The sequence below is a fragment of the Mastomys coucha genome, unplaced genomic scaffold (assembly GCF_008632895.1).
Source record: "Mastomys coucha isolate ucsf_1 unplaced genomic scaffold, UCSF_Mcou_1 pScaffold21, whole genome shotgun sequence".
NCBI classification, from domain to species: Eukaryota; Metazoa; Chordata; class Mammalia; order Rodentia; family Muridae; genus Mastomys; species Mastomys coucha.
In genome coordinates, this window is record NW_022196904.1 from 117,138,744 (window position 1) to 117,163,213 (window position 24,470).

Below are 24,470 nucleotides of genomic sequence, written 5' to 3' on the forward strand. Positions count from 1 at the left end.
CTCCTAAACACTGAGACTGCTAGCTTTTTTCCCCCCCTATAACGTTTGACCTATCCCAGAGGTAAATGAGTGTCAAATGACAATTGACTCAATTTGGGTGGCAATCTCGATAGTTCGGGCCAGGAAACAGGGTGTCAAGGAAGAGCAGGCTATGTTGTCCCAGAGGAAAGCTACACGGGGCTGGGTGCCTGTAGAGCCTCCGCCCTCTTTCTTTGAATCTCTCATAGCTTTTGCCTCTTACTTCTCTATTTTTACCCCTCCTGGTCTTGGTGGCTTCCTCAAAGTGTCTGTGGTGCCTGCGACACCACAGTTCACACATCTCCCAGAGCCTTGTTCCTTTCAGTCATGACTCTTAAAGTTCTTCTGGTAACAGGTATGTCGGCAGGGTCTTGGGGGAATCCTCAGGTTGGGGAGGAGGGATTAGGGGGTACTTAGAATGGAAAGGAGGGGATCTTTTGGGTTCATGAGTGGAGAGGAAGGTCATAGGAAGGAGTAGGTGGGGAGAGGCAAAGGCTTTAGGGAATGTGGATATGGAGGATTGAACTCAGGTGCTTTACCTTGAGTCACCTTGCTGGACTAACTCTTGGCTTTGTTTTGTTTTGTTTTGTTTTGTTTCGTTTTGTTTTTCTGTATAGCCCTGGCTGTCCTGGAACTCACTCTGTAGACCAGGCTGGCCTCGAACTCAGAAATCTGCCTGTCTCTGCCTTCCAAGTGCTGGGATTAAAGGCATGTGCCACTACAGCCCAGTTCTTGGCTATTTTTTTTTTTTTTAAAGAGGAAATCTTGTGTGTGTGTGTATGTGTGTGTGTGTGTGTGTTTTACCTGGATGCAGGTCTATGCATCATGTGTGTGCAGTCAGAAGGGGGCATCAAAAGGGGAGGGGGGTCTTTTGGATCTGTGAGTGGAAAGAAAGGTCAGAGAATAGGAAGGGGCTAGGTGGGAAGAGGCAGAGGGCTTTAGGGAAGGATAAAGGATTCCAAGAGAAAAAGAGCAGAGGTAGACGAGAGGAATGGTTAGGGACACATGGATGAAGGACTAAATCCATCGATGCTGTGAGGCTGTTCGTCAGACAGGCTACGGAGATCCAGAGAGGCGAAGGAGCGGCACCAGGGAGCACAGCGGATACATTTCCGCCTGGGTTCCACATACCGCGTCTCCTTAGCCTTACATTCTAATAACAAGAACCTAGCGTGGATGTTTGTTGAATGACTGATAAAACACTGGTTTGTTTCCTTTTATGTCTAGTTTTGTAGGGAGTGAGTCAAGAAGGGAAGGAACTACTTGAAACTTGCATAGGAAGGAAAATTTCTAACTGAGGCCTTTGTTGTGTAAACCATTGTGGTTGTGACAGTGGAGGAAGAGGCCATTGTGGGCTTAGAGAGAGACTGGTCATACTCCATCATAGGCACTTGTAGAGGCCCTTGAGCCTGAGTCAGCACAATTGGCCTGTGGGTTAAATGTGGTTGCTACCTGTCTTAAAAGGCAAACATCTACCATCCATCAAAGATAGAGGATACTAACTTTACTCCTAGTTAAGTGAAATGCCACTCCTTAAGAATCTCATTCATCTCATGGGTAAACCTGTATCAGAAAAATTGTGATAATAGGCTACAGCTTGAAATTCCTTGATGAAAACTCGGTAGATAGAGGTGAGGCCTGGGGCTTGCCTAGTGTGTACGAAGCTCTCAATCTGATCCCTGGCACCAGACAAACTGGACACAGTAATGTACATCTGTAATCCCTGCACTGGGGGTAGGGTGTGGAGGCAGGAGAATCAGGGGTTAAGATGATCTTCGCTACACAAGGGATTCAGAATCAGCCTAGGGTGTGTGAGACACTCTCTTGGAAAGCTTTTCTTCAAACTGGGTGTGATGGCGCACACCTTTAGTCCCAGCACTGGGGAGGCAGAGGCAGAGGCAACTGGGTCTCTAAGAGTTTGAGGCCATCCTGGTCTACAGAGATAGTTCCAGGATAGCCAGAGCTACACAAAGAAACATTGTCTTGAAACAACAACAACAACGACAACAAGGACAACCAACACCTTTTCCTCTATGGTCTTACTATGCAGTTGGACTGGTCTGGAACTCACTGATGAGACTTTTGCCTCTGTCTCCCCAGTGCTGGGTTCTACTTAGCCAGCTGGTCTTCTGTAAAAAAAAAAAGCACATGGACTGCTGTGGCCCACCCTGTACCCCCAGCATTTGGGAGATGGAATGGGGGCCAGGGAGACCAAGAAGTCTAGGTTATCCACAGTTACACTGTAGTGTTCCAGGCCAGGCTGAGTATGTACAATCTTGTCTCAAAAATGTCACAGACAGATCCCACACTGTGTGGATCCCTGCTCCAGTCCATCAGAGCTTCAGTGAATGTGGACAGGAACGGTCACCGGTGGAAATGTGTGTTGTTCTCTTAACCGTATTGGTTCCTTTGTTTTGACTCTCAATTCTCCGTTATCCTTCCAGTACTAGCCTTGTGTCATGGCTTCAATCTGGACACTGAAAATCCCATGACCTTCCAAGAGAATGCAAGAGGCTTCGGGCAGAGTGTGGTCCAACTTGGTGAAACCCGGTAAAGTCCCCAGGGGAAGCCTGCTGTCTCCACGCTTCTCTAAAAGCTAGGGCAAAGAAGAACTTCCTTTAGAGGTTTCTTTCCTTTCCTCTTCTCTTCTCTTCTCTTCTCTTCTCTTCTCTTCTCTTCTCTTCTCTTCTCTTCTCTTCTCTTCTCTTCTCTTCTCTTCTCTTCTCTTCTCTTCTCGTGTCTTCTCTGATGGGGATGGAATCCAAGCTTGCAGATGCTCTACCACTGAGCTACACTCCCACCCTCATGACTGATTTTTTTATTTTTCCTCTTTTGAATCAGTAATAAGGTTCCAGGAGTCCAAATTCACAAAATCCAAGAAAGTTGAGAACAAAAAGTCCTTTCTGCTCCCTGTACTTCCCTCCCTAGGGGGATCCTGACAATTGGCTTTTTATGGTTCTTCAGGAGAGATTGTCACCATCTTTATATCTACCTCTTAACTGCTGCCTACCTCTCCACCTTCATCTTTAGCGTGAGCTTTGTTTAAGTTATGGCTTACTTTCAGGTTCTGAAAATAAATTTTATCAAACACAATCCTGTTCATTTGCTATTCAGAATAAAGATAAGTGATAAGGGATACAGTTCAGCCTAAAACACTTTCCATTAGAGAAATATTAGCTGGGCTTCACCATGGAAACCATCTTTTCAGAATGAGGACGTATTGGTGTCTGCAGTCACAGAGGCTGTGAGTAAACAGTAGCTCTGTCTCGTCTCAAAGACACTGGTTTGCTGCTATCACCCATTGCTTCTGGCTCTCACAATTCTTCCACTTCCTGTTCTGTAATGATCCCTGAGCCTTGAGAGGAAGTGTGTAGAATAGCCGTCTCATCTAGAGCTGAGGACTCTCACCAGTCTCTTATTCTGTAAATTGGGACCATTTGTGAGTCTCTGCAAATCACCATCTACTTAAAAAGAAGCTGCTCTCATGAGCATTGAGATGTGCTAAGGGTGTAATGTTCAGAACTTAGAAAGAAGTTTAATGCTATGTCCACTTAGTATACTAATAGTATGGTATGTTCTCCTCTCAGGCCTATGACTGCCTAGCCACAGGAATCTTGACCCACTTAACAGTACTAGACATGATTTTTGTCTTGTGGACCGGACCTTTAATGCCAGTCAAAAGTGGTTGTTATTCCTCATCTTATGTTTCTATTGCTCTAATAGAACACTGTGACCTAAAGCAACCTGGGGAGGAAAAGGTTTATTTGGATTGCAAATCCTCTGTCACAGTCACTGAGGAAAGCTAAGACAGGAATCTGCAGACAGGAACTTGAAAGCAGGAACTGAAGCAGAAGCCCTGGAGGAACACTGCTTATTGGCTTGCTTAGCTTACTTTCTTATGGGACCCAAAGCCACCTGCTCAGGGCAGGGCACTGTTCACAGGACTTTCACATTAACCACTAATCAAGAAAATGCCCTTAGAGGCCAATGTGGTGGAGGCAACTCCTGTACTGAGAGCATCCTTTCCCACATGTGTAGGTTTGTGTCAAGATGACAAACACTAAGAAGCACACTCCCATAATATTCATGCCACTGCTATACTAGTGGGCACTTGGATATCTTGCTGGGCCAGTCCTTATTTCAGGCAAAAGGTTCACAGTTGTGTAAAACTCTTGATTAATTCTCACCCCTGGCAATATGCATTGAGCCTTTCAGCTCCAGGGAAGCTACCCATTAGGGTTGAAGTTTCTAGTATGGGACCAACTTGATTTCTCCATATTCTATGAATCAAGTATGTATTGTCTTAAGCAATATATTATTACCATCAATTCTGGAGGGTAACCAAGAGCAATGGCAATAGCCTGTTATGTTTAGGGGGGCAGTTTATGGGATCCCACTGACCAACAACTCAAAAGCGCTATATATATATACATATATATATATATATATATGTATATATATAGAGGCTTTTAATTTGATAGCTCATGGTATCTGGGAGAGAAAATTTCCCCCTCACTACAGGGTAACTTCATATAAATTTCATGTGTGTGTGTCCATGTGTATACACACGCACACATATGATGTATATATTTCAGGAAGCTTCTTTATTAGTTGGTTTCCACACTGTTGTTCTAAAAAGGTTTTTTATTGTTATTATTTACCCCATCCCCATGTTCGCGCTTCTCCCTCCTGCCCCATTATCTTCTTTCTCCTCTGCACACCACCTCTTGTATGCCTTCTCCCTTGACACCATCCCCCCATGATCCCTTATTACTTTCCTGACTTCTATGGGCACTCTAGTTTAAACACACACATACAAAGATTCTGAGACAATGCCCACACATGAGTGAGAACATGTGGCATTTGTCTTTCTGGGTCTAGGTTACTCTACTCAAAATGATGATTTCTAGCTCCATCTACCACCTGCTGGTTTCATTTTTTTATAGCTAAATCATTACATCATGTACATGTACCACATTTTCATTATCCATTAGCTAAGGGACATCTAGGTTGTTTCCATTTCCTGCCTATTGTGAACATAGCAGCAGTGACCATGAATAAGTAGGTATAGTTGTGTAAGGAAATAGTGCCTCTTGGGTATATGCCCAGATATGGTATAGCTGGACCTTGTGGTAGATCTATTTTGATCTTTTTGAGGAAGCTCCGTCTAATTTCCATAGTGGCTGTATCAGTTCTCCCTCCCACCAATCACCATTTCCTCACAGTATTTCCTTACAGTATTTGTTGTAATTAAGAAAAAAAAATCTTACTCATTCTGCCTGGGATAAGATGAAATCTCAAAGTACTTTCAATTTGCATTTCTCTGATGGATGAGGATGTTGAACATTAAAATTTTGAGATTTTTTTATTATTTTCATTTTAATTGTATGAGTATTTATATGTATATATACATTTTAGATTTTGAACTTTGCATGTAGAGGTTTATCTGTGTGGGTGTATATGCACATGAGTTACATACACACATTTGTGTGTATATACATATGGTATATATATCTTAGGAAGCTTCTTTAGTAGTTGGTTTCCATATTGCTTTCTTTCTAAAGATTTTTACTGTTAGTTATCCTTTGTCTTACTTATTCCTCTTTTAGACCTTTCTGATTCATTATCCCCTGCTGTATGAATGCTGGGAACTGAACCTGGGTCCTCTGGAAGATAACTGCTGAGTTATCTCTCTAGTTCCTTTTTAAAAAATGATGAACTTTATCATCCTCCTCCTCCTCCTCCTCCTCCTCCTCCTCATCATCATCATCATCATCATCATCATCCTCACCAATGTTGAATAGGAAAAAAAGAAGTGGCCAGAGTGATCTGGTATCTCCAACCTCCATGAACACTAAACTCATATGCATACATGCATACACAGAGATACACACATACACACATACAATTTTAAAAATCCTAGTCTGGTGTGTGGCACATACCTTTGATCCCTGTATTTAGGTTACAGAGATAGGCACATCTATGTGAGTTTGAGACCAGCCTGGTCTACATAATGAGTTCCAGGACAGCTGGAGTGATATAGTGAGACTCTGATTCAAAGAATGAGAGAGAGAGAGAGAGAGAGAGAGAGAGAGAGAGAGAGAGAGAGAGAGAGAGAGAGAGAGGATATTTGATCACACTATGAACCCCAAGAATGTGTTATTTACTGAAAAACTCTGTTTCTAGTTGTGGTGTGGTTCAGCTCTTAGCATATACCTCTGTCTAGAACACAAACATGCCATTAGTCCACACCTTTAATCTCAAACAGTGAAGGTAAAGTTAGTTTGTGGAAGGAAGCAGCCATGTTTGAAAGTGATGTCTAATTGAGTGGCAGACAAAGTGATGAGTCAGAGAAAGATTTGACAGAATGGGATATGCCCAACTCTCAAGAGAAGAGGTAGGGTAAAGGGAAGCTACTTGAGGGGCCATGCAGAGATGGGGGGAGGGGAGGAGGAGGAAGAAGAGGAGGCAGAAGAGAGAGACAAAGACAGAGACAGAGACAGACAGAGAGAGAGGCCAGAGGAAAGCTGTGAGAAATCCCGGGAGCCAAATGCTTGACTTTTATTTTAGTTAGGGTTTCCATTGCTGTGAAGAGACACCATGACCAAGGCAACTCTTATAAGGGACAGCATTTAATTGGGGCTGGCTTACAGCTTCAGAGGACCAGTCTATTATCATGATGGTGGGAAGCATGGCAGCATCCAGGCAGGCATGGTGCTAGAGAAGGAGCCAAGAGTTCTACATCTTGATCTGAACGGAGTCAGAAGACCGTCTCCCAAGTAGCTAGGAGGAGGGTCTCAAACCCCCTCCCCTCAAAGTGACACACTTCCTCCAACAAGGCCACACTTCCTAATAGTGACACTCCCTGTGCCAAGCATATTTAAATCACCACAGCTTTTACATCTTTTCAGATGATAGAAAGTTTTACACCACATGATTTAGTGTGGGGTGGCACATGTGACGAGCAGAACGGGGTACTAGATCCTAGGTAGGACATAAATTAGTTGGAAGACTACATACCTTCTTCCCTCTGCCCCAGGGAGGGAGCTTCAGGGGGATGTGGCCTGACTTCTTTAGACTGTGAGAGTGGTCAGAGATAGGCTCATGACCTAACAGTGTATTCATGTACAGTGCATGTGCATGCATGTGTGTGTACGTGTATGTATGTATGTATGTATGTATGTATGTATGTATGTATGTGTGTGTATGTGCATGTGTGTGTGTGAGGCAGCACACGTGGAGGTCAGAGGATAACTACTGGGAGTCAGTCTTCTCCTTCCCTTTTGGGTCCTAGGGATTGAACTCAGGTCATCATGCTTGTTTAGCAAGCAGCTTTACCCGATGGAGCCATCTCACCAGCTGTTTTCCTCTTTTTATGGGAAGTATTTGTTTTGTAACCTTTTCTGGAGAGATGTGAACAAATATATGTTCCCAACAACAGACTGAAGGATGATTCTGTGCAGGTCTAGCTCTGTGAGACAACGACTTTAGCTGGTATAGTTTCCATTGCATAGATAAGCAGGTACCCACAGGAGCACGAGCAGCTTACAGAAGAATCTTTCTCCCTGACAACTATCAACAGCATTTGAGCTTCTCCCTCCCCTGCAGATGAAGCATTGATGGGCTCAATCTCTTTCCAATCTCTTCTGGATAGTAACAGCTGCTGGGAGTTTGAGATGACAAGGGCCATTCTGGGCCCAGAAGACGTACTCCATAGCGATTGCTTTTTCTGTTGATTCTTTTTTTCTTACTTTCTCCCACTCCCTGCAGCCACCCCCCTCCTCCCTGGCTTCTGCTCTTCCCCCTTCCTAGTTTACAGGAACCAACAGACTAGAGAAGGTCATCTGGGGTGTAAGCTGCAAGCCTTCCTTTTCCACTTTGACATTTATCTTTTGACTTTGCTTTTAGTTGTTTTTCATTTTTATACATTTATTTAAAATGATTATGTGGTTGAAATATTATTTTTTTTATTGTTTGGGGATTTCATATGTGTATGTAATGTGTTTTGAGCAAACCTATCTCTTAGCCCCTGCTTTCCTATCCTTCCCTGTCACCCCACCTCTTTCCCACCCTAACTTCACAAGATTTTTTTCTTAAAGCCAGTTTTTGAAATTATCTTGCAGTTTTGTGTCATTTTTAGACAAGGCTTTCCCATTCTAGGATTAAGTTTTTTCATTTTTTTCTTTGATAATTCTTCCTATTTATGGGAGCTCAGGAACCTTACTTCCCTCTGAAAAGTAGAGAGATGTAAGGCCTCCTCTCCCCACATTCATTGCATTCTTCATACCCCCTCTCTACAGAGTGGTTGTTGCAGCTCCCCAGGAGGCAAAGGCTGTTAACCAGACGGGTGTCCTCTACCAATGTGACTACAGCACAAGACGGTGTGACCAGATTCCCCTGCAAGGTGAGTTTCATCTTTCCCTCTGGCTCCTGAACGGAGTCTTCCTGTGAACACCCCTGGCTTGTCAAGCATTCCTGTATCCTGTGCATCTTGTGTGGGGCAGAGAGCACCTGGCTCCCTAGCTTCTTGCCTACAGACCCCTCAGGCCACCTTGCTATGCCCCCTTTCGTAGTCTAGCCTCTGTCTCCCAGGCTGAAGTGACTCTTTTGCTAGAATAAATAACATTTAAGCATTGTGTGTGTGTGTGTGTGTGTGTGTGTGTGTGTGTGTGTGTGTGGTGTGTGTGTGTGTGTGTGTGTGTGTGTGGTGTGTACATGTGCGTGTGTGTGTGTGTGTGTGTGTGTGTGTGTGTGTGTGTGTGTACATGTGCCCAGTGTGCAGCTGGAGGAGGTCATAGTCACCATCACTGCTGTTCTTGACTGTACTCTACCTTGCTTATTTTGAGTCAGGAACTCATTGATTTAGCTAAGTTGTCTGGGCAATAAATTTCTCTTTAAAAAATGTGTATTTGCCTCCATGTATATATATATGTACCATATGCATGTTCGGTCCCCAGGAAAGCCATAAGTGAGTGCCAGGGTCCCTGGAACTGAAGTTACAGATAGTAATGGGCTACTATGTAGGTGCTGGGAATCAACCCAGGTCCTAGAAGAGCAGACAGAGCCCTTAGTTTGCTGAGGCATCTGGCCAGTGAATTTCAGGGATGCTTCTGTCTGTTTCTCTAGCACTGGAGTTACAGATGAGTGTGGGCACACTCTCTGTATTACCTGGGTTCCAGGGACCCAAACTCAGGTCCTCATGCCTTCATGGCAGTAACTGTTCTGAGGTGGCCATTTCTCCAGTTCCAGACAGACACAAGTAGCATATGTCATATAAGAGAATTATCTCCCTTCTCCTCCCCCTCTTCCTTTCTTTTCCCATACCCCTAAGGCCTCTGCAAGGTCTCTTGTATCCAAGCTGGCCACAAACTTGCTAATGTAGCTGCCAATGACCTTGAACTTCTGATCTTCCTACTCCATTCCCAAGTGCTGGCACCACACGTGGCTTTAAGCTTTGTGCATGGTAGGCCACACTCCACCAACAGGGCCATACCCCATTTCTGAAATTGTGTTTCATTATGACAGTTTCTTTTTCATCCTTTTTTTTTTTTTTTTTTTTTCCTTTTTGAGACAGGGTCTTACTATGTAGCCATGTCTGGCCTGGAACTTGCTATGTAGACTAGGTTGGCCTACAGAGATTTTTTTACTTCTGCCTCCCAGATACTGGGATTAAAGGTATTCCTCACCATGCTTGGCTGACATTTTGATACATGTGTACAATATATTTCAATATTTTTGTCCTCTTTACCCTCTCCAATCTCCCCTGCCACTTCCTGCTGGCCCGTACTCCAAATAGTCCCCCACACTTTAAAGCTTATCTTAATTCCATCTGCTTCTATGCAAGTGACGTAACTTCATTCTTCTTTGTGAACGGATAGGACTGCATTGTGTAGACTACGTTTTATTTATCCAGTTGTCTATTGACTGGCCTCTGTGCTTGGCTCTTGTGAGGAAGACAGTAAAAAAGTGAATGTGCATCCCTGCCATGTCCCTGCCTGACTGCTTCACAACTTCTCTAACTCTAAGGATCATTGTGCATACATCTGTCTTCTCAGTGCCTCCAGAGGCTGTGAATATGTCCTTGGGCCTGTCCCTGGCTGCTGCTACTGCCCCTCTGAAACTGCTGGTGAGTTGCCCTCCACAGAAGAGAGTCTTGAGGGGAAAGAGGGAAGAGAGGGAGATGCTGGGCTGGGGGTCTTGTGGAGGGTGGAGGGGCTGCGATGGGAGAACAGGAGGCAGGGACAGCCTCTGACTCTTGCTCCGTTCCTCAGGCCTGTGGCCCCACGGTGCACCAAAACTGCAAGGAGAACACGTATGTGAATGGATTGTGCTATCTGTTTGGCTCCAACCTGCTGAGGCCGCCCCAGCAGTTCCCAGAGACTCTCAGAGGTAAGTCCCTTAAGAGGGGCTGAGATGGTGGCTGCTCATGGTATACTGGTGCATTGTGGGTATAGAAAGATTAGAAACCCAGCGTCTCTTGGAGAGAAGTTAAGGTAACTTCACTAGCCCCTCACTTCTGGGAGGAGGAGATCAAGCTGCTAGGCTTTAAACACATCCCAATCATTGTCTTTGGAGCAATTGCTGGGGTCTCCCAAGCATAGTCTTTGGTGTTGTTGATGGGGTAGACCCTGCTCACTGCTCCAACTTCTTCCCACCCGTTCTACCTCAGCCACCATGCTTCAGAGTTTCCCACTGCCTCTCTTCTTCATGGATCTTTCCAAGATGTCCTCAGAGCCATTACTGGAGGTGGGGGGGGGATGCTTTTCTCAAATCCCAGCTGATAATCTGGATTAAATATAATCTCTTTCAAGTCACTCGTGGTGGTACTTCCTTGTGATGCCAGCACCAGGAGACTACAGCAGGAGTATCATGGGTTTGAGGCTAAGTCTGGGCTACATGGCAGGACTCTGTCTCAAAAAATAAGAACTAAAATAAACATAAAGTTACCGTGCAAAGTGGCTTTCCCTCTGCTCTGTGGCTTTCTAGTCATCTCACTCTTAGCCATGGAACTCTTGTTTGACATCTCACACGAACCTAGTTGTTGTTGTTGCTGTTGTTTTCTCTCCTTTCCTCTACATGTGAACAGGTACACTGCCAGGCACATTTTGTATGTCCTGTGTCTATTGTTGCCTAACAAATCCAGCGGTTTAAAGCTGTGAACATTTACCATCTCAAATTTTCTGTAAGTCAAGAATTTTGGCACGGCTTAGACTTGACTTCTGAATCTCTCAGGAGACTGAAGTGAACCTGTTTACCTAGGGCTTCCACTTAATTTGAAGTCTTGACTGGGGCAAGGTTTTATTCCAAGCTCCTGTCTTCTCTCTCTCTCTTTTTTGGTTTTTTGAGACAGGGTTTCTCTGTATAGCCAGGGTTTTCTGGCTGTCCTGGAACTCACTCTGTAGACCAGGCTGGCCTCGAACTCAGAAATCTACCTGACTCTGCCTCCCAAGTGCTGGGATGAAAGGCGTGCGCCACCACTGCCCAGCTTCTTTTTTCCACCCTTCTCCACTCTTTCTCTTTTACCCTTTCAACCCCCTTACACCAGATAAGAGAGAGAAAAGGACAGAGAGGAAAGAAAGAGATCTCTGAATAAAGTCAGAGGTCAAAAATGGAGCAACATGTCCACACTTGGGATTAAAACAAAAATATATTCTTATCTGTGTTTTTTAAAGAAACCAAAATTCTTATTATAGAGAGGTAGATGAATAGATGGGGGCAGGGATAAAGGGTGGGTGGGGGAGAGAAGGAGAAAAGGAGTATGTGTGTGTGTGAGAGAGAGAGATAGAGACAGAGAGAGGAGGGATAGGGAGAGATGTAAAGGAATTGTTATCAGCTATTTCAGAATTAACATCTCATTACCTCTGCTATAATCTAATTCTTTAGAGTAAGTTAAAAAAAAATCCAACTCAGATAGGTATAGCGGCCTATACCTGTGATCCTAACCCTTGGGAGAGGAGGATCAAATGTTCAAGGACATTTGAGTCTGGATCTGCACCGTATGAAGGTCAGGGTATTAGAGATGGCGGCAGCCAGGCTCCATGCAGCTTCTGGAGTTGGTTTGTGCAGTCAGGGTGTCATGGGTAGGAGCAAGATTTCACATGCCCACTGGCCTTAGGAGTCAGAGCCCATGCATTTGCAGGCCACAGAGTACTGGTGTTATCAGACTCAACAAGCTGGGTTCATCTATCTATCTGTCTTCAACGAGCTAACTGAAAGAGCTGAATTAATAGTGAAAAGTAGAAAAAGTTTATTCAATATGGTTACATGGGGAAGGAGAGGCAAAGGCATTCAATGACCCAGTCTGTCTTGAGGGGAGAGTTTCTAAAAGAGAATGCATGAGATTAACCCTCTGAAACAGTAAGCAAGCATCCAATTTAAACGCTTTCTTTTATAAACTGACGTGGCCATGGTATCTCCTCACAGTAATACAGTACAGTATTATACAGTACTGATGTACAGTAACCAGCTCCACAGTAACCTGACCCCGAAGAGTATGTTCTAGTTAGATGGCTACCCACTAAAGACCACTGGTGGGAAGGTTCCATGAGTATCCATCCCTGGACTAGGACATGCGTTAGCGGTGTCTATGGTTCCAGGATGTGATGGTGTTATGGGGGCAGATGCAGGGTTGGCTTTTCTGGGGGAGCATCTCCATGTGGGTTCCAGGTAGCTCTCTCAGCTGAGTTTAGTGCCTGTGAGGGCTGCAGAGATCCCCACTGGTGAGCACTGTAGTTATCTAAGGTGGGGAGAGGTGTTGGTACTCTCTTGCCTGGCTTCCTGTCATAGGGAGAAGCCTCTGTTGGTTTGGCACTGATCTTGGCTTTGGCGACCAGGTGTAGAACTCTCTGTGGCCAGCCCGGATTTCTGTGCTCTCTAGGGTTGCCTGTACTCCCTCGATACACTCTGGCACCCTCCCTAGTTACTTCCATCCAAATGCAATTGGTTTTAGTTGTACTGCCTACCAAGGGCTTCTGGTCACCCATCTTGCTGATGTGCAAGAGATCTGTTCATGTTTTATTTTCTTTGGTGCAAAATCAGGATTCCCCCTTTTACCTCCCCCCTCCTCATTGTCCAGCTGAGAGCTGACATTCAAAGCTGACATTTCTAACTAACATGTATTCTTTTTCTCTCTTGCCCAGGATGTCCTCAGCAGGAGAGTGACATTGCCTTCTTGATTGATGGCTCTGGTAGCATCAACAGCAATGACTTTCAGAAGATGAAGGAGTTTGTCTCAACTGTGATGGAGCAGTTCAAAAAGTCTAAAACTTTGGTGAGGGCTGGTGGGTAGTCCTACATAAGGCTGACAAACTTATGACAACCAGCCTGCCACTGTCCTTTTATTATTATTCTTTTTTCTTTTTTCTTTTTTTATTCTCCAGATTTTATTCTATCCTCAGACTGTTGCACACCCCACACCTCCTCCCTGGCCCCTGCCTCCATGAGGATGTCCCCCACCCCCACCAGACCTCTAAACTCCCTGGGGTCTCCAGTCTCTTGAGGGTTAGGTGCATCTTCTCTGACTGAACCCAGACCTGGCAGTTCTCTGTATATGTGTTAGGGGCCTCATATCAGCTGGTGTATGTTGCCTCATTGGTGATCCAGTGTCTGAGAGATCTCCACAGTAGCCTGACCCCAAAGAGTATGTTCTAGTTAGATGGCTACCCACTAAAGACCAGTGGTGGGAAGGTTCCATGAGTATCCATCCCTGGACTAGGACATGCATTAGTCAGCCTAGTGGATTTCTCTGTGGCCAGCCTGGATTTCTGTGCTCTCTAGGGTTGCCTGTACTCCTTCGATACACTCTGGTACCATGTTAATTGAGACCGCCGGTCCTCCTACAGGGTCTCCCTCCTCCGCAGCTTCTTCCAGCTTTTCCCTAATTCAGCCACAGGGATCAGCAGCTTCTGTTCATTGGTTGGGTGTAAATATCTGCATCTGATTCTTTCAGTTGCTTGTTGGGTCTTTTGGAGGGCAGTCATGATAGTTCCCTTTTTGTGAGCGCTCCATAGCCTCAGTAATAGTGTCAGGCCTTGGCCAGGCCTCCCCGTTGAGCTGGATCCTACATTGGGCCTCTCACTGGACTTTCTTTTCCTCATGCTCTTCTCCATTTCCATCCCTGTAGTTCTTTCAGACAGGAACAATTATGGATCAGAGTTTTGACTGCAGGATGGCAACCCCCTCCCTCACTTGATGCCCTGTCTTTCTGCTGGAGGTGTGCTCTACAAGTTCCCTCTTCCCACTGTAGAGCGCTTAATTTAGGGTCCCTCCCTTTGAGTCCTGAGAGTCTCTCACCGCCCAGGTCTCTGGTGCATTCTGGAGGGTCCCCCCAACCTTCTACTTCCTGAGGTTGCCTGTTTCCATTCTTCCTGCTGGCCCTCATGGCTTCAGTCCTTTTCCCCACGGAATACCAGATCACGTTCCCCTCTCCCTGCTCTCTGTCCCCTTTCCGTCCCAGGCCCTTCTTTCCCTCCCTCCTTGTGGTTGCTTTCTTCTCCCTCTCAAGTGGGACTGAGGCATCCTCACTTGGGCCCTTCAGCTTGTTAACCTTTTTGAGTTTTGTGGACTGTATCTTGGGTAATCTGAACTTTTTTTTTTTTTTTTTTTTGGCTAATATTCACTTATTAGTGAGTACATATTGTGCATGTCCTTTTGGGTCTGAGTTACCTCACCCAGGATGATATTTTCTTTTCTTTTCTTTTTATTTTTCTTTTTGGTTTTTCAAGACAGGGTTTTCTGTATAGCCCTGGCTGCCCTGGAACAGCCAGGGCTATACAGAACCAGGCTGGCCTCGAACTCAGAAATTCACCTGCCTCTGCCCCCCCACCCCCAAGTGCTGGGATTAAAGGTGTGCGCCACCACCACTTGGCTAGGATGATGTTTTCTAGTTCCATCCATTTGCCTGCAAAACTCAGGATGTCCTCATTCTTAATAGCTGAGTAGTATTCCATTGTGTAAATGAACCACATTTTCTGTATCTATTCTTCTGTTGTGTGACATCGGGGTTATTTCCAGCTTCTGGCTATCACAAACAAGGCTGCTATGAACATAGTAGAATACATGCCCCTTTGGCATGGTGGGGCATCTTTGGGGTATATTCCCAAGAGTGGCATAGCTGGGTCTTCAGGTAGATCTATTTCTCGTTTTCTGAAGAACCTCCAGATTGATTTCCAGAGTGGTTGTACCAGTTTGCACTCCCATCAGCAATGAAGGAGTGTTCCTCTTTTTCCACATCCTTGCTAACATGTGTAGTCACCTGAGGTTTTGATCTTAGCCATTCTGATTGGTGTAAAGTGGAATCTCAGGGTTGTTTTGATTTGTATTTTTCTGATCACTAAGGACTTTGAACATTTCTTTAGGTGCTTCTCAGCCATTCGAGATTCCTCTGTTGTGAATTCTCGGTTTAGTTCTGTACTCCATTTTTTTGTTTGTTTTTTTTGGTGGTTAGCTTCTTGAGTTCTTTATATATTTTATATATTAGCCCTCTATCAGTTGTGGGGTTAGTGAAGAATTTTTTCCCAATCTGTAGATTGCTGACTTGTCTTATTGACTATGTTCTTTGCCTTACAGAAGCTTTCCAGTTTCATGAAGTCCCATTTATCAATTCTTCATCTTAGAGCATAACCCATTGGAGTTCTGTTTAGGAAATTTTCCCCTGTGCCAATGAGTTCAAAGTTCTTTCCCACTGTCTCTTCTATTAGATTCAGTGTATCTGGTTTTATGTTAAGGTCTTTGATCTACTTGGTCTTGAGCTTTGTGCAAGGTGACAAATATGGGTCTATTTTCATTCGTCTACATACAGATATCCATTTAGACCAGTATTATTCATTGAAGATGCTTTCTTTTTTTCCATTGTATATTTTTGGCTTCTTGGTCAGAGATCAAGTGACCGTAAGTGTGTGGTTTTATTTCTGGGTCTTCAATTCTATTCCATTGATCAACCTGTCTGCCTTTGTACCAATAACATACAGTTTTGTTTTTTTTTTTTATCACTATCGCTCTGTAGTAGAGCTTGAGATCAGGGATGGTGATTCCCCCAGCCGTTCTTTTATTGTTAAGAGTTATTTTCGCTATTCTGTTTTTTGTTTTTTTGTTTTTGCCTTTCCAGGTGAATTTGAAAATTGCTTTTTTCCATGTCTTTGAAGAATTGTGTTGGGATTTTAATGGGTATTGCATTGAATCTGTAGATTACCTTTGGTAGGATGGCCATTTTTACTATGCTAATTCTGCCAATACATGAGCATGGGAGATCTCTCCATTTTCTGAGATCTTCTTCAATTTCTTTCTTGAGAGACTTGAAGTTATTGTCATACAGATCTTTCACGTGTTTGGTTAGAGTTACCCAAAGATATCTTATATTATTTGTGGCTATTGTGAAAAGAGTTGTTTGCCTAATTTCTTTCTCAGCCTTTTTATCATTTGTATAAAGGGCCACTGTTCTCGAGTGATAACCAAGTGGGATTTGGTAAATCACAGATGATTGTGTTACCTTGACATGCTCTTTTCAACTGTGCTTGTTACAGTTTCAGCATTATTTTGGCTCCTGTCACATAAGCAGCCCTGACTGACTGACTAATTGATTGATACAGGTTGTCCTAGGAAATGAAACCATGTGCCAGTCCTGCTGAGCTCTAGTATAGTCAACAAGATGGGTACAGCCCTCGATGGGGTTGGGGGATGGGCATGCGCTGTGGTGTAATGGCATCTGCTCTGCTCCCAGTTCTCTTTGATGCAGTACTCCGATGAGTTCTGGACTCACTTCACCTTCAATGATTTCAAGGAAAACCCTAACCCAAGATCACATGTGAGCCTCATAAAGCAGCTGAAGGGATGGACACACACTGCCACGGGGATCCGTAAAGTAGTGTGAGTCCCTTCACCTTTGCCTTTGATAGACGGAGACAGTGGAACTTTTAGTTGGATGGCGAAGGATCAGAAGAGTTTTTCAGTCAGGAATGGGGTGAAATATTTTGCAGAGGGCAAAACTATCTGAAGAATGTTCATATAAACACAGGTTGCAGTTAAAATTAACAGTTAAAAGAGGCAGAAAGGTGGATTGAGCTTATTCCGGGCTCTGGGCAGAGTGTTTGCCTAACCAGTGTAAGGCCCTGGGAGTGATCCTTAACAGTATGTGAAAGAGAAAAACCAAACCAAAACAACAAAAAGACAAAATAAAAACAAGCTGAGTTCAAGCCACCAGCCCAACTTTATATTCAGTGTGGACCCGCTGAAAGTTTTAAGCAGGCAGGGCCGTTCTGTCTGTGTTTTAAAGATTGCTTTGTTTTTGGCATGTGTGCAGAGGTGAGTGTGAGGTTGGATGGAAGTGTAAGAAGATGAGGATCTGGCTAATAAAGTTAATAAAATGCTTGCAATGCAAACGTAAAGACATGAGTTCCACCTCTAGAAACCATGTAGAAAAGCCAGACACGGTGGCAATTCACTTGTAATTCTGATGCCAGGGCAACATAGACAGTAGGATCCCTGGTGCTCAATGCCCAGGGATAACAGCTCAGAATAATAACTGAGCTCCAGGCCAGTTGAGAGACCCTGTCAGATGGATAGCAGCTGAGGTATGACATCCTGTCCCCCTTCTTTTCTCCCTTTCTTCTTCTTCCCTCTCTCCCCTTCTCTCTCTCCCTCTCCTCCTTCCCTTCTCCCTCTCCCTCTCCCTTTCCCCTCCCACTCTCACACACACACCTCTGTAGGAAAGTGAGCTAGAAAGCTTGTATAGTACTGTGGGTGAGATTTGGTTATGGACCAAGGAGGTCTACTTCTTTATTTCTTTACATTTTTTTTTTCTATACTTAACAGTAACAAGGAACCTGCATGTGGTGGTGCATAACTGTAGTTCAGGAGATAGAGGCAGGGGGATCAACAATTTGAGGCCCAGCAAGACTTTGTGTTCAAAACATAAAAAACAACAACAAAACCAATCAAACTCAGCGGGGAGAACCCCACCTAGACAGCCCAGGCTTAGCACCCGTGATCTTGACCCTGTTACTGTCTCCCGCCAGATGCTAACAATATCCCTGCCCATTCATGTGCCTGTCATCCTCTTTGCACAGGAGAGAACTGTTTCAGAAAACCAATGGGGCCCGGGAGAATGCTGCAAAGATCCTAGTTGTCATCACAGATGGAGAAAAATACGGTGATCCCTTGGATTATAAGGATGTCATCCCTGAAGCTGACAGAGCAGGGGTCATCCGCTATGTAATTGGGGTAGGAAATACAGATATTGGGCTTGGGACTTCTGTGGAGACTGGAGATTTTCTACTGATGTGTTTTGCCTTCAGTTTGCAAATACTGGTAAAACTAAAAGGAGGCAAGGACCATTGCTAGGCCGTACACTTGGCTACCACAGATCTATGCCACAATAACGCTGGATATGGAACAAATGATTCAAGATCCAGTGGCTTTATAAGTCAGCTTGTCGTTTGTCAGGTTGTTTTCCTGGTCTCAGCAAGACTCACTTACATATCTGCCATTAGCTGCAGGCTGGGGCAGATCTGCTGAGCTTGCCTTTGCTCTCTCCACTTCTGGATGCTTTATGTTATGTTTGTCTGCTGGGAACAAGTTGGGTAACTTGGCTCCACTGCTCCCTGGGTCTCATTTTCCAGTGGCCTCACCTGTGGATGCTCTCATGATGGAGGCAGAGGAGAGAGGGAGTAGATATTGCAGGCGTTTTTGTTGTTTGTTTGTTTGTTTGTTTTTTTTTTATTTTTTGTAAGCTTCTGTTTGCATCACATTTGGTAGCAATTGAGGGCTGACACAGAGACAGTGAGTGAGACAGGATATTCCACCAAGAGTAGATGGATGTGGCAAATTTTGGGAAAAAGGCTTGGGTCCAGAAAGAGGTAAATAAAATGTTAGGATCACCAGTGTAATCATTCTTGTGCGTTACCTTGAGTAACATAGAAAAAGGTATCACAAACCGATAGTGTGGCATGTAAGTAGGACCTTCACATATAAAAATGATTCTCTTGGGGCTGGAGAGATGGCTTACTTAGTAAGAGCACTCACTGCTTTTCCAGAGGATCAGAGTTCAGTTCCCAGTACCCAGGTCAGGTGGCTCATAACAGCTTGCAACTCCATCTCCAAGGATCTGACAACTCTGGCCACAGACCTACACATGTGCACATACACAGACAGACACAGACACACACACAGACACAGACACACACACAGACACACACACACACAGACATAGACACAGACACAGACACACAGACACACACACAGAGACATAGACACATACATAGACACACACATACACACAGACATAGACACACACACAGACATAGACACAGACACGGACACACACACAGACACAGACACACAGACACACACACACAGACATAGACACATACATAGATACACACATACACACAGACATAGACACACAGACACAGACACACACACGGACACAGACACACACACACAGACATAGACACATACATAGACACACACATACACACAGACATAGACACAAACACAGACACACACACACACAGACACACACACGGACACACACACAGAGACAGATGGACATGCACAGAGAGAAAGAGGGAAAAAAGGAAGACTTATAAGCAAAATAATAATAATAAAAAGGGAATCCCTTTTGCTGGGGAGATGTCAGCCCGCTACCAGGAGGAATGGCATGACAGATGGACGGCCATCTGGAGACCGGATTGCTCTCTATGCTATGTACAACCCTGTCCCCAACAGCCATGTTCTAAGTTGTCTTCTGCTGAGCTCTTTATTGGACAGAAAAAGTTTCAGATTCTTTCATCAAGAAATTTTCTTTGCTACATGGGACTGCCACCATCAGAGAATATATAATTTAACTTTCGCTCCTTGGCAACAGGTGGGAAACGCCTTCCGCATATTAAAGTCCCGCAGAGAGCTCGACACCATCGCATCTAAGCCAGCTAGTGAGCACGTGTTCCAAGTGGACAACTTTGAAGCCCTGAATACCATTCAGAACCAGCTTCAGGAAAAGATCTTTGCAATTGAGGGTGAGCCAGCCCAGCGCAGCCTAGCGGTTCCTACTTAGCATCCGCACCCCAGCATCAGCTCATCTCCAGCCATTTGGGTCTGACTTGCTCCATCTCTTTGAAATAAGCAAAACTAGATTTTTGTCTCTAATGACCAGATTTAGACCATAGGATGATTAAACTGTAGCACAGTGGATTAAAATCCTACACACTATTTACCAAAAATTTCTATGTGCTATGAGCACTGTTTGACTTACTGTCATGTCTCCTCTGCCTAGCATAGTGTGTGCTATAGAGAAATGTCCAACAAATGTTGATTGAATACATTTACAAATTAGAGAATTTCTTTTTTTTTCTTTTTTTTGAGGGATATATTTTTGAGATAGCATGTCACCTTGTAGCCCAGGATGACCTTGAACTCTTGGTAATCCTCTAGCCTCAGCCTCTCAAGTGCTGGGATTGCATACATGTATGTGCTACAACACCTGATCAAATTAGGGCATTTTATGTATAATCTGGATGTGCGGCTTCTAGGGAAAAGTTGGAAGGTTAAACCTTGAGGGCCCCGTTCTTCCTTGAGAGCAGGCAGCAGCAGCTGACATTCCCGTGAGGTGCATGTGTCCAGTTCAGCGCAGAGCCTCCCTTTGCCTGCTAACGACAGCATTTGAGGTTTTGGGTATTTGGTCTGCGCTTTCCTGTTTGCTTTAATGAAGAGAGCTCCCTTCCTTACAGGCACTCAGACAGGAAGTACCAGCTCCTTCGAGCATGAGATGTCTCAAGAAGGCTTCAGTGCTGCCATCACCTCTGTGAGTGGTCCTGGGTTAGACTGGGGGTGAAGTAGACAAAAGAAAGAAGAGGTGGGCAGCTGCATGCTTTCCCACCCAGCCTCTTTGTCCCCAGAAATAACGACTCTGAGGCTTAGTTATATATTAATAAGTGCTTAAGCCATAAGCTTCAGCTTAATCCCCGACTAACTCAGTTACTTATATAATCCATTTAAACTATTCTATGTCTTCCACATGGTTAGTTATCTCTCCATGCAACCATCTCCTCCAGAGTTTAGGATGAAACTCTTTCCCAGAATTCTTCTCTCTCCCTGTCAGATATCCTACCTCTGTAATCCTACTGTAGCTCATTGATCATAGCCTTTCTTATTGATAGGTCATGCTTCCATACCTCATAAAGGAGATTCTCTCTATAGAGGCACGAGGGTTTCGGCCTTTTCTCCCTGGCAGGTTGTCACGGGGAGGCTTCTAGGCGGGCGCCACTGGTCCTCTCTTTCTTCACCTCTCAATCCTGTCATGCTCCTTTCCCCAGAACGGTCCCTTACTGGGCTCTGTGGGGAGCTTTGACTGGGCAGGCGGAGCCTTCCTGTACACATCGAAGGATAAAGTCACCTTCATCAACACAACCAGGGTGGATTCAGATATGAATGACGCTTACTTGGGTAAGTGAGGAGGACAGGGGTGGCTCTCGGAAGGGGTGAGGACGTGACATCTCTCAGCTGACATGAATGCTATCGGCTCTCTTGTTGGCCCTTGGGATAGCTGTAAAGATTCTTTTTTAAACATTTAGTTTTAGTTATGTTCATAATAGTTACACCAACACATCAAGCATGGGGATGCCCTATTCCCCTACTTGAGTCTGGCCCTACTGTGGAAAGGAGGGCCAGGTCTGCCATGGAAAACACTTGGCCTACTAAAGCTTTCTTTTTAGGTTATGCTTCTGCAGTCATCTTGAGGAACCGTGTCCAAAGCTTGGTTTTGGGGGCACCTCGATATCAGCATATTGGCCTGGTGGTGATGTTCAGGGAGAATTTTGGTACCTGGGAGCCCCACACCAGTATCAAGGGCAGCCAGGTAAGTGTGGAGCGTATGGAGCATGGACACAGAGGTATCCGGGAACTGAGAGATTCTAGGACAGACCAGTGCCATGTGTGGCAGTGAGAATGCTGTGCCTTTGTGGCAGTGAGAATGCTGTGCCATGTGCGGCAGTGAGAATGCTGTGCCTTTGGCTTTTTTTCATTTTGCAGTGGTACTGGGGTTTGGACCCAGGGCCTAGCGTAGGCCAGGCAAATGTTTTACCACTGAGCTAAAGCCCTATGCTAGCCTCAGCACTTCTAGCAATGACTAGTAATATTCGGCCTGCATAGAGCTTTCTATGACTACCTGCTCTGGAACTGGCGTTCAGCCAGAACATAACCAATATAGCCACACTAGATATTAAAATATGGAAATAGTTCTATATCTGTTGATGGACTGAGGAGATAACTCAGACATGAACTTGATGCCCAGAACTCACCAAAAAGCTGGGAAGGTGGAGACGGGGATCTTCTGGGATTTCCTGGCTGGAAGCATGCCCTTCTTGGTGAGCTCCGGACCAGTGAGAGGCTCTGTCTCAACAAACGTGGTAGATAGTTATCGAAGACTCAAACCCTGAGGTTGATCTCTGGCTCTCTCTCTCCCTCTCTCCCTCTCTCCCTCTCCTCCCTCTGTCTCTGTTTCTCTCTCTCTCTCTCTCTCTCTCTCTCTCTCTCTCTCTCTCTCTCTCACACACACACACACACACACACACACACACACACACACACACACACACAGAGGCACTCCCATACACGTATACACAAAAATACTGAAGTATTTCCATATCTGTTGAAAAATGGCTTGTAGCTGCCTGCAGCCACACACACGAATGGGTCTTCTGGAATGGGAGTCAGGGCCTGAAAAATTAAGGGTATCGGAATGCCGGAAGGGGTTTGAAAAAAATGAGACCGAGACATGGGTGTGCTTTCAGTCCACCATCATTATTATTTCTCTCTTTGTTACAAGCAAGTAGGTAGGTAGAGCAAAAACCCCTCCTCCAAGTCTGTCAGCAACTCTTGGCCCAATCAGCAGCTTCATCTTCAGTCTCTGGAGGCGGGGCTTCTGGTGTAACAGGAACTTGGAGAGAGGCGTGGCTATTAGCAAGAGGTTGGAGAGAGGTGTGGCTCTTTGCAGGAGCTTAGAGAAAGGCGCGGCTGTTCATGGCAAGGCAAGGTCTAACAGAACCAGCCCTCAGCTGGAGGAGGGTCACAATGGCTGTTCCTCTAAGATGCCTCACATGGATAAACTGATGTCAAAGTTCATGGAGAAATGTAAGAGACCCAGAATAACCAAAACAATCTAGAAAAAGGAGAACACTCTCGATCCCCAAGCCCAAATTCACAAGCCCAAGTATGGTACTGTGTGCAGAAAAATCTCAGTATGCAAGAGGGGGAGGTAGGAGAATTATAAGTTTGAGGTCAGGTTAGGCTACATAGTGAGCTCTAGACCAACCTGGGCTCTACTGTTTGGGACTCAGTCTCAAAAACAAAATAAAACAACAACAAAACCAATCACAGCCCCCACTCCCACTCTACAGACAGAAGGAAAAAGTAGGTTAGTAGTCACAAGTGTATGGATCTGGGTAGATGCTCAGAAGGACTAACTTCAACATGGTTTCTGCCTGGAGATAGTGTTATGGATTTGGAGTCGATATTTACAAAACAGGAATATAGTAGACACGACTGAGTTTTGTACTTTAAGACAGAGAATTTATATCATGTAAATTTTCTCATTAAAAAAAAGGCTGTTTTGAGAAAACTCAGTGAAATTCATCGTAACAACAGGGCATTAGAGCTGTGGCATTACATTAATAGATACAGAAATAGAAGCTGATGGGCTCTGACCTCTCACAGTTGAAATCTCCAGTGAGTTGGGAGCTAAAGGGCATGTCCTCAACTTGAAGAGGGTCATTTACAAAGCCTCCAGCTGGTGTCACCTTCAAATTGTAAACAAGGTGACTATCTACTCTTACTATTTCTCCTTTGTTTAACTACACAAGAATATTGCTGAGCTATTTATTGAATTAAACTTATGTATTCATTGGAGTGCCCAGAGGCCTACACTTTAGTTGATTTTAGATCCAGTCAAGTTGACAGCCAAGGTTAGCCACCACACCATCTAGTTGGCAGCCAAGGTTAGCCACCACACCATCTAGCTTTGCTTTGCTGTCTGCAGTTTGGGGTTGAATACATGAAAACAGCCCTGCTCATGTCAAGTCCTTAAGTGCTCCGTTACGTTTTCTTCTAGCAGTTTCATAGTTTAGGTATTACACTCAGGTCCTCAGTGCCTATGGAGGCAAGAAGAGGACATTAGACCCCTTGTAACTCTAGGTATAGATGGTGTGGTGTGAGCCACTGTGTGTGTGCTAGGAATCAAACCCAATACTCTGCAAGAACGGTGAATATTCTTAACTGCTGAGCCAACTCTCCGGGTCTTGTTGAATGGACTTTTTAAAATTCTCTTACTGGCTACAGTGCCAACTTAGCCCAGTGGTACACACCTCTAATCCCAGAACATGGAAGGCGGAGGCAAGAGAATGAGAAGTTCAAGGTCATCCTTAGCTACGTAGAAAGGGTTACTGGAGACGTTATCTCAAAAA

The 24,470-nt window shown here is 44.7% G+C and overlaps 1 protein-coding gene across 2 annotated transcripts in view; it reads left to right on the plus strand.

Moving 5' to 3' along the window:
- The first annotated feature begins 263 nt into the window (after window positions 1–263).
- Itgam (integrin subunit alpha M) overlaps window positions 264–24,470 on the plus strand; it is a 47,726-nt gene continuing 23,519 nt past the window's right edge. For both annotated transcript variants that reach the window (XM_031388458.1, XM_031388459.1), the window contains exons 1-12: window positions 264–373; window positions 2,463–2,568; window positions 8,319–8,422; window positions 10,074–10,144; window positions 10,290–10,407; window positions 13,158–13,288; window positions 16,736–16,881; window positions 18,081–18,234; window positions 19,880–20,030; window positions 20,742–20,815; window positions 21,327–21,456; window positions 21,726–21,868. In XM_031388458.1, the coding sequence (XP_031244318.1) occupies window positions 346–373; window positions 2,463–2,568; window positions 8,319–8,422; window positions 10,074–10,144; window positions 10,290–10,407; window positions 13,158–13,288; window positions 16,736–16,881; window positions 18,081–18,234; window positions 19,880–20,030; window positions 20,742–20,815; window positions 21,327–21,456; window positions 21,726–21,868 (1,356 nt within the window). In that variant the 5' untranslated portion in view covers window positions 264–345. The remainder of the gene's footprint in view (window positions 374–2,462; window positions 2,569–8,318; window positions 8,423–10,073; window positions 10,145–10,289; window positions 10,408–13,157; window positions 13,289–16,735; window positions 16,882–18,080; window positions 18,235–19,879; window positions 20,031–20,741; window positions 20,816–21,326; window positions 21,457–21,725; window positions 21,869–24,470) is intronic.